The 16,038-nt window shown below is 41.3% G+C and overlaps 1 protein-coding gene across 1 annotated transcript; it reads right to left on the reverse strand.

The window, feature by feature from the left end:
• On the reverse strand, positions 1 to 12,258 carry LOC111585837 (vitellogenin-1-like). Its single transcript, XM_023295451.2, has 34 exons — positions 12,173 to 12,258; positions 11,186 to 11,206; positions 10,940 to 11,091; positions 9,984 to 10,235; positions 9,744 to 9,905; positions 9,514 to 9,662; positions 9,270 to 9,420; positions 9,020 to 9,186; positions 8,745 to 8,940; positions 8,536 to 8,661; positions 8,226 to 8,441; positions 7,928 to 8,145; positions 7,752 to 7,849; positions 7,541 to 7,665; positions 7,361 to 7,462; positions 7,143 to 7,262; positions 6,847 to 7,048; positions 5,142 to 5,235; positions 4,869 to 5,054; positions 4,639 to 4,777; positions 3,973 to 4,180; positions 3,272 to 3,882; positions 3,127 to 3,171; positions 2,953 to 3,033; positions 2,674 to 2,877; positions 2,446 to 2,588; positions 2,214 to 2,349; positions 2,023 to 2,122; positions 1,755 to 1,935; positions 1,571 to 1,665; positions 773 to 867; positions 504 to 669; positions 261 to 422; positions 1 to 171 (listed from the first exon to the last, which is right to left on the reverse strand). The coding sequence occupies exons 1-34, from the start codon at positions 12,210 to 12,212 to the stop codon at positions 71 to 73; spliced, it is 5,244 nt and encodes a 1,747-aa protein (XP_023151219.2). The 5' UTR covers positions 12,213 to 12,258; the 3' UTR covers positions 1 to 70.
• Positions 12,259 to 16,038: the final 3,780 nt, after the last annotated feature.

Below are 16,038 nucleotides of genomic sequence, written 5' to 3' on the forward strand. Positions count from 1 at the left end.
TTTCTTTTGGGATGCAGTTTATTTGAAGTTAGATACAGAGGATGTAAATGACTGACAAAAGGCAGCATATTTAGACACACTGAGCAGTGCATCTACAGGCGATGTGAGCATCAGCGCTCTCCCTCAGGTCCTCGCTTCTCTCGTACATGTTCACGCCGTTCAGGTTAGCATCTGCACAAGTGGAAAAAGAAGCAGCGGGATTAGTAACCGTGATTTTCTTGTGCTATTGGAACCAGCTGTCTTTTTGTTTGAAGACTCACCAGCGGGCAGGCAGTGGAACCCAACGTTGACTTTGCTGGTCTTCACGGGGAAGCAGCCGGGCAGACAGCGAAGAACCGGCTCAACGGAGTAGCATCTGGTGTTCTGACCACGGATGTCCACCTGCTTCTCCAGCCGCACAGATTCGTGCTTCAAACGGCACTCTGCGAGAGAGCGAATGAGGTTAGAACCTCCTCACTGCACCAAACTGTTCTCGTCTATCTACCACCGTCTTTGTGTCTCACCGTTGGCGTCCCTGCAGCTCTTGCCTGGTACAACCCAGGACAGGGCGTGGCTTTCTTCATTTTTGGCCAGACGTCCGGAGGGAGTGCGATACTCCTGCCTGATCTCCCCGTCAGCCTTTCCACAGAGTCCACAGGTCTGTCCCTTCATCCAGTCGGCAACCTTAATCTACATCCCAGCATCAGAGGAGATGTTAAGAAACATCCAATATGTCTGTCAAATTTCTTACTTTCAAGCACATATGAAAAGTGCTCCATGGTGTCTTTTTTACCTTCCATGAGCTCTTCTCAAAGTAGACCTCAGTGAGACCATATTTAGGTGCCACCACAGAGATGCCTTCACCTATCTGTCTGACCTTTATAGCTTCTGTAAAACAAAACAAAAAAAAGTCAGTACTTAAAAGCAGTTTCATAAAACTCTCAAATTAGGGATAGACCGATTATCGCCCTGGCCGGTTGTTCTGGCATTTTTTTGTGCATTTTTGACCGATTATTGATCAATTAAATATTCTACTTCAGGTCTGACGGTCTCAGAAATGTCTCTCAAGCAGCAAAAACTCAACAAGAAAGACAATCGGGAAGTTAGCTTCTTTCACAGTGACTAAGGCTATGCTAACGGCTAGTGGCTAAGTTAGAAGGAATATTATCTTGAAACAGTCTGGAAAACAATAATTAATCGTTTAAGATCTTAGTGAGCAATAAATTGATAGAATAGTGAAAGATTGAGGAAATAAAGGAACAAAGTGATTAATCCTAGTCGATCCCATATAAACAGAGTAGATATTTTAATCACTTCTGTTTCTATTTTACATATCCAGTTATAGTCACCCTTATTAATGAAGCAGTTGTCATGAATGCTGGGTCCTCTGCTATCGTATGCTGTTAAAACATTACATTTTATTGTATATCCGTTCCATTTATCGGCTTTTCTTGAGTACCAATAATCAGCATCTGCCCTGAAAAACCAAATCAGTTGATCCCTATTTCAAATCTTCCTCCAGGAACAAAGGATGAAGTAAAATGTTGCTGAACTCAATGCTTTTGCGAGGATAAAGACAGTGAACAGAAACCTGTGGGATGCTGGTAGGACTGGCTTCTAATGGGTATTTCCCTCGAGTTGATCTCGACAACCATCTCGCTGTTCCTTGAGTAGAGGTCAACATCGCTGCAAAGGCACAAACGTGAATGCTGTGTAGTTTAGTCAGAGTTTGGATGAAAACCAGAGATTCTTCTTTCTTGTAAATGAACACTCACATGTCAGCAATCTTAATGTTGATGTGGTTGTGCTCAGGATCATCCTTCTTCAGCAGAACAATGAATTTCAGGTCGTCTGTGCAATCCGCTGCCAGAATCTGATAGCATGATTGGGGCGTCTTGTTGGAGTATGTCCTGTTGTTGAATGTCTTCATGGCTTCTTGGGTGGCGAGGCATTCAGCTGGGAGGAAAAACATCACTTTAACCCTTGACTCATTGGAAAACATCTGTGCCAGTTTGTTTCTTTTCAAATTCCGTCAGCCGTTACCTGCACCAGCATTGGAAATAATGTCGTCGACTGAATCGTTGAAGAGACGTCTGATGTCAAATGGCAGATTGACAGGAAGATGCAGCCTGTAGACATTACGCTGTAGACATAAGAGTCCTCAGTTATAAGGAGACATTGAATAAATATAAATATGACTTCATATTTTGGGAGAGCAACACGACTCTTCGCACCCTTAGTGTTTTCCAGATGAACTCAAGGGACCTGTCAGACGCTTTAAACACGGTCAATGAGATCTGCTTGGTGTTGTTTCTGTCCTTTCCTCTAAACAAGTCGGACAGCATGCGAGAAGGAATGCCCTTGAATGCCCTGTGAAAGGTTTTTCCAAATGTCAGACATTTTGCATGGCCTGTATTGCGTGTGAGTAGGCTAAAGTGTGAAGTTTAAAAGTATGAAATCTCATACATCTTAGCGTAGTGCTTCAGAGTAGAAGAGATTCTCTTCCAGTGCACTCTAAGGCGAGCTGCAGGCTTTTTACCAATGAGACCAGTTTCAGCAGTCACCGTAGTGTCGTATTTGCTGCACTCTGGTCCCCAACGGAATCTAGCCTGTTAAGAAATAGTAGAAATGACACTAAGGCAGCTGGTTTTAAGGCCAGTCTTTCCTGTGGTGCTGTACGTACAGGTGTCTTACCATGGCTTTGTGCTCGCTAGACAGAACTCCATCAGCACAGACCTTCCAGTTGTAATCAACAGCCAAGGGAGCCAGAATAACCTGAAGTCTGGCGGTAGGTTTGTCCAGGTAGGTGGCGACTTGGTATCCCTGCATCTTGTTATTGGCCTTAACAGCGCGGAAGACAACGGCCAAGATAGCAGCTTCACTGCCCAGGAATTTGTTCTGCAGGGACAGTTGTGGTTAATTCATGTGAGTTCACCTATGAAACCCAGAAGAAGACTTGAGGATTAGTTTTACCTGTTTGTAGACATTCTCATAGCTTGAGGCGTTGCTAGTGCTCCTGTAACGTGCTGACGAGGTGGCCTTGGAGTTGAGACCCTACGACAACAACAGATGCAAGTCAAGAGCTGCCATGTGGAAGTCCAAACTGTACAATATGTTCTCATAGTTTGAAGCTCAACAGCAACATACCTGTTTCTTGTGATTCTTCCTGAACCTCTTTGACTGAGTCACATGCTGTTGAGAAGAAATGTTTCATTCAACTTGCACACTGACTGTACATGTCATGTTGGTAGTCCTTTCTGCAGAGTTACAGAATGATTTTTGAGATGCTTACCCTTGAATGGCGAGAGCTGGAGCTAGACGAGCTTGAACTTCCACTGAAGAGTGATGCAAGGCTTGATGCAGAGCTGGAAGACCTGATGCTGGACCTAACAGAGCTGCTGCTTCTGCTACTGCTGCTGCTGCTGCTGCTGCTGCTGCTGCTACTACTGCTGCTGCTGCTGCTGCTGCTGCTGCTGCTGCTGCTGCTGCTGCTGCTGCTGCGACGGCGGCTGCGGCTGTGGCTGCGGCTGCTGCCGCCGCTGCTGCTGCTGCTTCTGCTGCTGCTTCTGCTGCTGCTTCTGCTGCTGCTGCGGCGGGGTTTGACGAGTTGAACAGCTGCATCATTGACCTTGCTGCTGGGGCGAGATGAGGAGCTGGAAGAGGAGGACTTGGAGCTGCTGGACCTGCTGGAGCTGGAGGAGGAGGGGGAGGTGGAAGAGGAGGAGGAGGAGGAAGACGAGCTATTGCCAACATTAGGAACCAGGATTCTCTTGAGCTTCATCAGGATTGGTCTTCCCTCACGGATTGCTTCTTGGCTCAGGGTGATCTGTTTGATGAGCTTCTCTGCAGCCTTCTGTCCGACTCCAACTTCCATCTCCAGTTTCTCAACGGTTTCACCTTCAACTGAAAACAAAACAAATTAATTCCGTTAAAACTGATTTGTGCACAGAGCTTCTACAAAATGCACGAAAGTTTTGCTTCCTCAGTGCTTACTTGGTTTGAAAGAAAGAGCAACAGCGTGTCTTCCAGCCACTTTGTACAGAGCAGCGTCCTGGAGGTAACCAACGTTTTGGGTGGCAACCTTTAAGCAGGCCTTCAGTCCAACACCAACCAACTTAGAGCAGTACTTCTTCTTGAGCACTCTGGATTGGTTCTGCCTGGCAGCTTGCTCTTCCTGGGAAAGGATCTCCGAGGATTTTGACTTTGAGAAGAAATTTACATGAATTATATTACAGTTCTAGACCTAGGTCGTTCAAAAGTTTAGAGTCACCCAGGCAATGTCCTGTTTTCCATGAAAACTCCCACTTTTATTCATGCGTTAACATAATTGCACAAGGGTTTTCTAATCATCAATGAGCCTTTCAATACCATTAGCTAACATAAAGTAGCATTAGAACACAGGAGTGATGGTTCATGGAAATGTTCCTCTGTACCCCTATGGAGATATTCCATTAAAAATCAGCCGTTTCCAGCTAGAATAGTCATTTACCACATTAACAATGTCTAGACTGGATGTATCATTCATTTAATGTTATCTTCATTGAAAAAAATGCTTTTCTTTCAAAAATAAGAACATTTCTAAGTGACCCCAAACTTTTGAACGGTAGTGTAGATTATAGTTCTCGATACAGTTCCTCTCTATCTGTGTGTAAAGCTCACCACACTGAAAGCAGCAGAAGAAGCAATCTTAGATGTGCGAATCTCCGCTGAGCGGGATTGTGAGCGTTTAACAGGGATGATAGGATTGAGTTTAGGAGCAGTTTCGTCAGACATTCTTGTTGTAGCAAAACTCTCAACTCTGTTGGAGAGAAACGAGGATAATCTCAGCGCCAAAGACATGACGTTTCATATTTTCAAACGTACTTGGTGTGTTAAAATGCTGGTCTTACTCCGCAGCTGCAAAGGTTTCAGGCACTGCAACGGGCAGAGCTTCGATCTTAAAGCGCTCCTCCTGCATGTTTAAACTTGCGGCGATTTTGACCGGCGAGGTGAAGTTGAGTTTAGCTCTTGTAACCAGGGCGGCCTGGACGTAAGCAGTGTTCACCCCCATCACAGCAAAAGAGTTCGCAACAGCACTAGAAGAAAAGGACATTTGTTATTTACATTTTATTTAACGAAATATTTTGTGCTTTTTGTATTTCAGTGACAGACTTTGTGCCTACCTCGGTCTGATCTCAGTGTTCAGCCGAATGTCTTTTTGCCAAAGGTCAGCAAGAGCAAAGTTGTCTAGCAGAGCTGGTGTTATACTGGCAGCAACTAAGAGGACAAAGCCATCCAGCGGTTAGTGTATCACTTCCACTGTTTGATGACAGATATTATGAACCGTATTAAAAGCAAGCACACTTTTTTTCCCAGGATTTTCTCGTTGAAGTTTGCAAAGAATGTACAAATGCTTGTTTTATGGTGTGTAGAACCATATTAAAACCCACTGGTATTTTCTTATTATTTTTCATTCTTTGTCCACTTTTTCAATCTGACTTTTGAAGGTTTAAAAATACTCAAAAACATGTGAAAATTGGCACACACATCAGGACTGTTGAAAAATTTGATATTTTAGGGGAATAGCCCATGTGTGCCAAAATGGCTCAATAACACCCCCTGGAAAGTTTCAAACATTTACTATTGCCAGGACATGTCACCTACAGCAATGAAATTTGGTAGACATATGTAACTCATCAAGATGCACAAAAAAGTAATTGACACCCATGCCCAAAACCCAACAGGAAGTCAGCCATTTTGAATTATGTGTCATATTTTGGACAATTTTGGGACATTTTAGGACATATTCAAAAGCTGTAAACTCAATCGGGTAAACCCAGACAGAGCTCAAATTTCGCTAGGAGTTACACCAGGCAAGGGTGATCAAAAGTTATCAAAATGCTGCTCAACATTCTGAGGGTGTGGAAATGGTGGCTGGCGGAATTTTGACGTTTTGCCATGAAACAGGAAGCACTGTCTAACTAGCCTATAAATGCTCCAATCTCCTTCAAACTTCACGTGTGATCAGACCCCGGCCCTGATGAATTCTATAGACCAAAATACAGTCACAGTCATAGCACCACGTGGTGGACAGTTTTAATAGTTCGCCATCAAACAGGCCATAAGCTGAAATACACTCTCAGTTGCAGTGCCACCTGGTGGACATGCTTGAATTCGCTGATCAGCCAGGATGCTTGCAGCTTTAATTTCTTTTTTTCTTTTTTGAGGTTTGCAAAAAATTATTTGGTACTGCTGAAAATATTCAACTTCATAATATATTATTAAACTTTGGAAGTTAAGACTACAATATAAAAAAATCTAGTAATAAAAATGTGAAAATCTGGCAGAAAAATATGTTAAACCCAGTGGAATAAATGAATAAAAAAGTTGTGAAAATAACAGCAAATATGCGTAAAATCTTGACATTTTTATTATATTTTATTCTGACGTTTTGTACAGTTTTAGCCAGTATTTCTTTCACAGTGAATTTAAAAGTTTATTAAATTAATTTAACCAAACAAAGTGTAAAATAACCTTTTAAAAATTGTTCAGAATTTTTAAGAATTAAATCTACTTTTTTTTAAAATAATGGCAAACTTCTGTAAAACAGTGATATTTGTTTGCTCATTTAAATACAGTAAAAACTTTGTAATTATATGGTCACACATCATGAAAGAACCAATTAAAATTTGTACAAAAATTGTTTCATGGTTATCATTCAAATTAATCTTTTTATTTTTGTGTAATTTTACTGGTTAATGTGTGTATTTTACCAAGACAGGAAAAATGAATAAAATAATTGTTCACAGTTGTACATTAGACAAGATAACTGGGATAAATGGGAGCTGTGACCATCTGAAATGTGTTTGTTTTCTGGTTTCTGCTCACCTTTAATCTTTGCAGCGGTCACGGCAGCAGTGTACAGACCAAGCTCCATTGGAATACCAGCGATGGTTGGCAGGATGCGACGCACCTCAGTGATCAGCAGAGGTTTGGCAAAGTGGTAGGAAGCACCTTCTTGCAGGGTCTGGACAGCCTCTCTACCAAGCTTCCGAACTTCTTGTTCTTTAGTTCGAACTTCACGTGCGAGCTGTAGAAGAACAATGTTGTACCTTAAATATTGTGTCATGCAAAATCTCAACGAAGCTGGTCTTGAAGTTGACAGGTGGTTGTTTGACTCGTACCCCGATGGCATGATCGATCAAGGTTTTGTCGATGTTGGCGTACGCAACTTCTTGTCCAAAGATCTTGACGTAGAAGGAGGCCAGGGGCTTGCTGTTGGGCTGAGACCTCCACTGGGACAACTGTGGAAGGAATAAACACACAAACCAAACTTATCGTCAGGCTTCCTCATGTGACACCGCACTGTTTCCTGCTTGACGGTGTTCTCTGCTGTGCTTACAGCACTGATGACACGCTTCATTTTGTTGATCCTGTCGGCGTTGTCGAGAAGCGAAGGGTTTTTCAGCAAGGCCTCCTGCAGTCCCTCGGTTCTCACTCCAAACTAGGAGGAAGAGATCACTGTTAAAGGAGTTTTTCAAATAGTGGTTGGATGTCAGGGCAGATTATCTTTCCTATTTACCTCCAGAATGTCAGCAGCAGCTCCTGCGATGTAGGCTCTGGTCTTAGCCATGATGGATTTGGGAAGAATGGTGGCGGCGTCATTGATGTAGAAAGCGCTGGCAGCAGCACCAAGCATGTAGGGACCTAAGAAACAGTTGGATGAGATGCAGTTAGCTGAGGCCAAACAGAAACTTGAGGTGACTTAAACCAGACGTGATGCAGTGTTTTACTGTTGTAGGTCTCCATGTGGATGGCTCTGCTGTAGCGCAAGCTCAGTCTGTCCAGCTGTGGGCCCAAGATCCTGAGGGCGACGTTGCAAGCGGCAGCACTGCAATGAAAGCGTCCGAGAGCTCAGCAAACATGGATCGGTTGACGCATTTGGACGTGATGGTGGAAAGGCTCTTACAGTGAGGCATGGATGGGGCTGGTGCTCCGGGTCAGAGACTTCATGTGAGAGTAAGTGAAGCTTGCAACCTGCAGATTCTTCTCCCTCTTCACAATGTTGGCGAGAGTGATCACCAGAGCCATCGGAGGCCTCGTCTCAAACATCACAATGCAAGAGAGCATGCGGAGTTCTGGGGGAAGAGCCTTGTCCATGAAGAGCTGAAGAGCATATTCTTGGACCTAATTCGCAGGGGAAAGCAAACTCAGTATGGAGTTAAAACGAGAACAGTTTGAAATATTCTTTGATGCTCGGATTTTACCATTCTGGGCTCCTTCTTTGCAATGTTCCTCATCGCCATGATGGCTTCAGCATGGACTTTCGTCGGCTGATTTGTAGCTGCGGTGCCATGAATGGGCAGGTACTTTGAGATTTTCTTGAGGCTAGCAGGATGCCCGGCATTTCCGAGAGCCTTCAGGTACAGGATCACGTTCTCTTCCTTTTCCAATTCGGTCTTTGTGAAATGGTCATAGATGGGCTGTTGGAGGAAACGAGACATTCAGATGCCTTTTTTCTTATTCAGAAATGTGCACAAAACTTTGTGGAAGCATGAAAAAACCAGGTTTTCTCACTTTTGGGAGTTCAGCAGAACAAGCAGCCATCTCGGCACAGTGCCTGTAGATCATGGTACCATAACCAAGGAGGAGGATTTCACGCTGAAGTGGCTTCTCCTTGAATTGTTCGTTGTTTATCACCATCTAGAACAGTGCAAATTTAAGAAATGTTTCACACGTCTATTCTTACAACAAAAAAATGTCGCTTGCCCTGGGGTTTAACCCACCCGGAACAGCTCCAAGGACTCATCGTTTGCTGCCACCATGTGGATAGAGCCAATCAGAGCCTGAGCTACTTCAAAAATCGTCGGCTGCTCAACCTGGTGCTGGTTAGCCAGGGGCTGCTTAGCCAGGAGTTGGTCCTTGAAGAACTGCAGAGAAGCAGGAGTTGCAGTGACAGTGATGGAATCCAAGAGCCATCGTCTAAAAAGGCACAAAGAAAATAAGTCAAAAATGTGTGTATTTTGACATGTTATGCAAATTTCCCTGCACGAAAAGTCACCTATAGGCAGGCATGTTGATGTATTTCTTCCAGAGGTTGGCCAGGTCTTCATGCTTCATTTTGCGGAGGAGCTGAAATAATTCCACAAACTTCATGGGGGCGTCCTCATGCACAGTTTCCTCGTTGTGGGTCACCAGGTGTTTCAGAATCTCATCAATCTGAAGGACCTGGATTATAGATTGAAAGGTAAATATGGTAAAGATGCAAACATTTGACTTCATAGATCTTTTAAAACAGCCTGAAACATTACCAGGGGGTTTTTACTGCCAGTCTTAATCATCTGAATGGGCGTGTGGATGAGCTCTGTGGGGATCTCATACTTGAGAGATCCATGGTGAACGTACTGAGCACTGATGGGTGTCATACCGGATTGGCGGTACTCTTGAAAGATCAAGGATTGCCTTAAAAGCGATGTGGAAAAACAAAAGGTGAATTTTCAGCTCCATTAAATACCCAAACTGACCTTTTTACATCCTCAGTATGCATTGAGATACCTGGTCTCCATCTGAGCAGCTCCTTTCTTCTCACTGAAAGGTGAGAACTGGATCAGCTCGATTGCTCTCACATCCTGGACCTCGACGCCACCCTCAACTTCCTTCAGGATGTAGCTGTATGTGGTGGTTCCTCTCAGGTTTTTGATGTCCTGCGATGACAAAAGCACACAGTTGCTCGTTCATGCAGCTTTACACTTCCACAGGCGCAGTAAAATGAGTTTCAAACTTACGTCCTGACACTTCACGCATTTCTCCGTGTATGCCAACCCCATGTCCCTGATGATCTTCTCCTGACAGTGGTTCATGTCCCTGGTCTTGGTCAGAAGGATGCGCTCGGCCTTTTCGTCTTCAGAAATGGCATAGAGGGTCTTGCATATTCCCTGGGTTCCGGCCTAATGAACAGACCACACGTTTAGCACCGAGCTTTCGCTCCTGGATTTACAATCAGCACTAATAGATCCTTGACAAACCTCCTGCAGTTCATAGACGTTGTGCGTCTTCTTGATGTTGAGCTGAAGGACGCCCAGGATACCTCTGTAGATGTTCAGCACCATCGGCGAGACTCCCTGAGGGGCGTACATCTTGTCGACCATGCCACCGGCATATTCAAACTTGACGGCCTTGTCGAACTGACCTGCCAGCTCTGAAGTCAGTGTGCTCGCCTTGATGAACTTCTCCTGAGGCCAAATGCCGTTGTACTCGTAGAACTCATAATTCTCAAGCTGCAAGAGGAAAACAGGATTAAATCTTTAACTAATATAGAGACACTTTAACTCATTTAGAGCAACTTTAACTCATATAGAGCAACTTTAACTCATATAGAGCAACTTTAATTCATGTACACTACTGTTCAAAAGTTTGGGGTCACTTAGAAATGTCCTTATTTTAGAAAGAAAAGCATTTTTTTCAATGAAAATAACATTAAATGAATCATAAATAAAGTGCAGACATTGTTAATAATGAAATAATATAGAGCAACTTTCACTAATATAGAGCAACTTTAACTAGTAATATCAATTTTAACTAATATAGAGCAACTCTATGTTAATATAGAGCAACTTTAACTAATATAGAGCAACTTTAACGACTATAGAGCAACTTTAGGCTAACATAGAGCAACTTTAACTAATATCAAGCAATTTTAATTCATTTAGAACAAATTAAACTCATTTAGAGCAACTTAAACAAATAAAAATCAACTTTAACTAATATAGGACAACTTTAACTAATATAGAGCAACTTTAACTCATTTAGAGCAACTTAAACTAATATAGAGCAACTTTAACTATTATAGAGCAACTTTATCTAATATAGAGCAACATTAACTATTATAGAGCAACTTTAACTAATATACATGCTAATCTTGAGCAGTTGGCATTTCATAGGTTATGATTATAGTAGCTGACACGTGATTTTTGCTCTTTACCTTCAGCATGTAGTTGTTTTGGCCTTGAGCACTGATGAGGACTTTGCTGGTGAAGTTGAGTCCGGCTCGTGCCAGACCTTCCTCCGGCAGGCCGCCCAGGATAAGCGTCTCATACTTGTAGACGTAAGTTTTGCCAGCAGCAAATTCCAGAGCTGTAAGCACAGGTTCACTCAGTGATGACGACGTTGTACAAACAGAAGATGATTACATTTCACATTAGCTGCAGTAGCAGAGTATCGAACTTACCAAGGTGGTGAGGTTCACTGGCTGAAATTAAATCAAAAAGAAATTAATAAATGGTCAGACTCTTGTACCAGTATTTAGATATCGCAGCAGAAACGCTAAAAATATTGAAACATAAATTTTAAGGGTTACATGATGCAAAAATTAAAATACAGAAAAATGATGCTTGAGAGCATTTATACTACCTTAGAAATGTCCTTATTTATAAAGAAACTAACTCATTTAGAGCAACTTTAACTAATACAGAGCAACTGTACTAAATATAGAGCAGCTTTAAGTAATATAGAGCAACTTTACTCAATATAGAACAACTTTAACTAATATAGAGGAACTTTAATGTAGAACAACTTGAACTATTATTGAGCACCTTTAACTAATATAGAGCAACTTTAATGTAGAACAACTTTAAGTAATATAGAGCGACTTTCACTAATGTTGAGCAACTTTAATGTAGAGCACCTTTAATGAATATAGAGCAACTTTAACTAATACAGAGCAACTTTAATGTAGAGCAACTTTAACTAATATAGAGGAACTTTACTTAATATAGAGCAATTTTATTTAATATAGAGCAACTTTAATTCATGTACACTACTGTTCAAAAGTTTGGAGTCACTTGGAAATGTCTTATTTTTGAAAGAAAAAATTTTTTTTTCAATGAAGATAACATTAAATGAATAATAAATCCAGTGTAGACATTGTTAATATGGTAAATGACTATTGTAGCTGGAAACAGCTGATTTTTAATGGAATATCTCCACAGGGGTACAGAGGAACATTTCCAGCAACCATCACTCCTGTGTTCTAATGCTACATTGTGTGCTAACATTATTAATTTGTAAGAACTTAATTCAGTGTTGAAGCAGTTCACTTAAGTCGGTCCAACTATTCTTTTTCTTAATTGTACAGTAAAAAAATTACAACCTAAAAGGCATAACGTGAAAACATCCAGATCCAAAACTAGATTAAAGGAAACAGGATGCGACTCACCCACGAAGGCCACAGTCAGGGCAAGCACAACCGCTCTCATGGCTGATGAGGTTGTGAAGCTCTGCAGAGCCGGTCGTCCTTTTAAAGGGAGGTTTGGTGCTGAAAAAATCCCCGTCGGGATGTCAGGAAGGTTTGACATGAACCCTGGCATGTTTGATCGCCGCCTTCGATCAGACAGATAATAGATTAATAATTAATCGCTCATATATTAAGAACAGGGCGCAAAGGAAGGTTAGGGTCACCTCACCTTGTTCTTATCAGAGGTCAAACTGCAGCATAATGTTTCAAAATGTTTTCTGTGTTTCACAACTGATGATGATATTCTTCCCCAATTTTTCCATTTTTTTATTGTAAATTCTGCATATTAACGTCTCATTGTTCTCTGAAATGAAAGCGTGGAACAAGTAAACATATGAAGTTAAAAAAAAATCTATTTAGAAACTAAAATGTATTCTGAACTTTTGACCACCTTTGGCAGATATAACAGCTGAACCACTCATTCTTTCCACAATGGAAACCAAATATTCTTCAGAAGGTTCTTCCCAACTCTGCTGCAGAAGTTCCCATAAATGTGTGGCACTTATAGGTTGCTTTGCTTTCACTCTTCTGTTCATTTCATCCCAAACCAGCTCCATGTGGGTTTAAGTCTGGAGATTGTGCTGCCACTCCATGTTTTCTTGTTCTTTTTTCCTACGGTTGTTCTGGCATAGCTTGGACTTATGTTTTAGGTCGTTATCTGCTGTAGGATGAACCCCTGACCAGCTAGAAACTTACCAGAGGGTACTGCATGTTGCTGCAGAATGCTGTGGTAGCCGCTGAGGTTCAGTTCTAGAACCAGACCTCCTCAGAACCAGATGATTCTTCATCTACAGTAACTTCAATACATGTAATGAATCCATAAGAGGGTTGCGGCAAAGTTTTGAGGCATTTTAGACAATTTTTGAGTAATTTTGACAAATTAGGGTTCATTTTAGACATTTATGGCTTTTTTAAATTTGGAAAGGTTTAAGTCATTTTGGACATGATTTGACGGATATTGGATAAACTCTTCAGTCATTTTGGGAAATTTTTGGTCATTTTCTAAAGGTTTCAGGGAAAATTTGAAAAAGTTGGAGCTATTGTGGACAATCTCTGCCTCATTTGGGACATGAAACTAGTCGGTTCTTGAAAAAAGAAAAAGAAAAACAGGTTTATTTTTGAGATTGTATACATGGAGTGGATGTAAAACTGATTCGTGTAACATATTTGTAATTTTTTGTCTCGTTTTTGTCCTTGTGTCTTGCTTTTATCCTTACTTGGTGTCTCATTTTTTGTTTTGTGTTTTTCTTTCCTGTTGTGTCTCATTTGTGTTGTTTCACGTCTCTTTCGGAACGTTTTCTCTCCTGCCGTTCTGAGTCTCGCTTGTGTCATTTTGACTTGTACTGATGAAGTTGCAGAAGTTCCCATAAATGTGTAGCACTTGTAGGTTGCTTTGCTTTCACCCTTCTGTCCGGTTCATCCCAAACCAGCTCCATGGGGTTTAAGTCTGGAGACTTTCCCAGCTACGGACTTTAAAGCAGGCCTCACGAAAATTGGAAAGGAAGTGGCATTCCACTAGTTTAGAGCAAGTTTTTGTAGCTTGGAAAAATAGTCTAGTGATTTATGACAAAGCTCTTTGTAATGCCAGGACAGGATATTATTCATCACTGATTGAGGAAGGGTCTGGTTGGGGAAATCTGAAGGTTGGTACCGGGGAACAGGATGACAGAACCGGGTAGCCGGGTCAGCGGAACTGTGGGAGTAGAGAACAGGTTAGCGCCATAATCTTTTCACAACAGCAGAAATGTGCAAGGCTGGATAGAACTGACTGCTGGAGCAGAGTTTATTATCTGGCAGGGTGTGGAGCGTGAGTCCAGCTTTTATGGGGATGATGAGTTGCAGGTGTGCTGTGCCACAGCTGCCCGGAGTTCTGAGGATGAGACTGATTTGTAATTAGAGACTTCTGTGGAGAGCAGCTCTGCAAGGCTTCAGTGGGAGAGCAGAGAGAGAGAACTGAAAGGGAGAAAAACAGGGGAAATTAACAGAAAGGAGGCAGAGGGAGAGAATAAGGGAGGTCAGGTGGGGGCTGAAGCTGGAAAAGAGGTGAGGGCCCTGACAAGAATAGCTTGTTTGAAGAGTTTCAGTCAGGCTTCAGAGTGCATCATAGCACAGAAACAGCTCTGGTGAAAGTTACTAATGACCTTCTCATAGCGTCAGATAATGGACTGGTCTCTAGACTTATTTTATTGAACCTTAGTGCAGCATTCGATACAATCAACCACAAACTTTTATTACAGTGACTAGAACATTCTACTGGCATTAAAGGGACAACACTGGACTGGTTTAAATCCTACTTATCAGACAGGTTCCAGTTTGTGCATGTCAACAATGAGTCATCTGAGCATACTAAGGTTAATCATGGAGTTCCTCAGGGCTCTGTCTTAGCACCGATACTGTTCACATTATGCTGCAGGTTTTTAGACTCTAACTACTTGAATTTCATTTTTTTTTAAATGGAAAAATTGTTGCATTCTAAAACTTTTGACCTGTAGTGTCATTGCTGTTAGTATTAGTTCATTTGTAGATTTATTTTACATGTAAAATAAGGTGAAATAATAAGCATGCAGTTTGAGAAAAAGAGAAAATGTACAGCTTTCTACATGAGTTACAGTCTTTGATTAAATAAGAAAAAAACTTCAAAAAATAAAAGAAAACACGTTGGGTTGTAACTTTCATTCTAAATTAATCTAATTAATCTCCATAATTCATGCTACTGTATGGTCTAAGCCCTAATATTATATTATTCTGAATGTTTTAGGAGGTAGAAATATGTGAGAATTAATTAACAACAAAATGAAATCAAATCAAATCTAAATTTGAGTGTGTTTTTGGGTTGAATAGAATAGTAGCACATTTTAATTCCTGATTTAGACAAATATCTGATAAGTATTACAATAAATTACCATATTATCATTATAGTCTGGTAAAGGTATATTTTATGTCATTTTTATGAAATTTTAATCCTTTACATACAAATTACTCCTCTATAACTAACACTGTAAGGTCTTAGCCTGAACAATAACCATCATGCTTCACATATTAATGCCATTTACTGTAAGTCTGAGGTTAATTCATGACTTTCCAGACTCCTCACAGTGAGATTTATTAATGTTGTGAATGCTGCGAGTGTTTGCGACGGTTTCAAAGTGTACATGAGAGGACACAATGACTGTTTGCTCACTTTGTTTGTTGGAGTCAGAGTGACCGGCAAGGTCGTGACATTTTAGCAGGTCTGTCTGCTTTGTTTGATCAGCTAAACAGAAGTGACAGGACGGGTTTGTTTTGTTTATTTTCTGGCTGCTACTTCGGCTCAGTCTGTTTCTTGAAACGCCTCCTCAGACTGTCCAAGCATTTAGTTTAGTGTAATGTGGTGACGTCAGTGTTTTCAAGTGTTTACTTAAAATTTCCACCTTTAAAAAAAATGCAAAATGAGCCACATTCAGCGTGTTAGACGAGCCCAAAGATGGTCTCTGGTCTACAGAATATCTGTGAATAGTTTCTTTCCATGATAGCTTAAAGACTGATTCTGAACACTTGTCGTCGACTACAGTGTCGACAAAAAGTAGAAAGTTTCCCCATTTTATTGCTACTCAACATTGGATCATGGTCAGTTTAATCTGGCTTCTTGACAACAATTTATTTTTTTGAAAAAACAGCAAAAAATATTAATTATCCATCCATCCATCCATGGATTAATCCATCCATTACCTATACACCTCTATTTAGTAGATGAACCTTTAGCTCCATCATTGATCCTGTTGGTCTCCATCAGTCTGAACATCTGGATG

The sequence above is a fragment of the Amphiprion ocellaris genome, chromosome 2, assembly GCF_022539595.1.
Source record: "Amphiprion ocellaris isolate individual 3 ecotype Okinawa chromosome 2, ASM2253959v1, whole genome shotgun sequence".
NCBI classification, from domain to species: Eukaryota; Metazoa; Chordata; class Actinopteri; family Pomacentridae; genus Amphiprion; species Amphiprion ocellaris.

Bases quoted from the DNA above. Each gene is read 5' to 3' on its own strand.
- LOC111585837 (XM_023295451.2), bottom strand. From the start codon at position 12,212: ATGAGAGCGGTTGTGCTTGCCCTGACTGTGGCCTTCGTGG. The intron at 7,049-7,142 runs GTACGAGTCAAA...GTTCTTCTACAG, and splicing joins TGATCGATCATGCCATCGGG to CTCGCACGTGAAGTTCGAAC. The intron at 423-503 runs GTGAGACACAAA...GCTCTCTCGCAG, and splicing joins GAGCTGCAGGGACGCCAACG to AGTGCCGTTTGAAGCACGAA.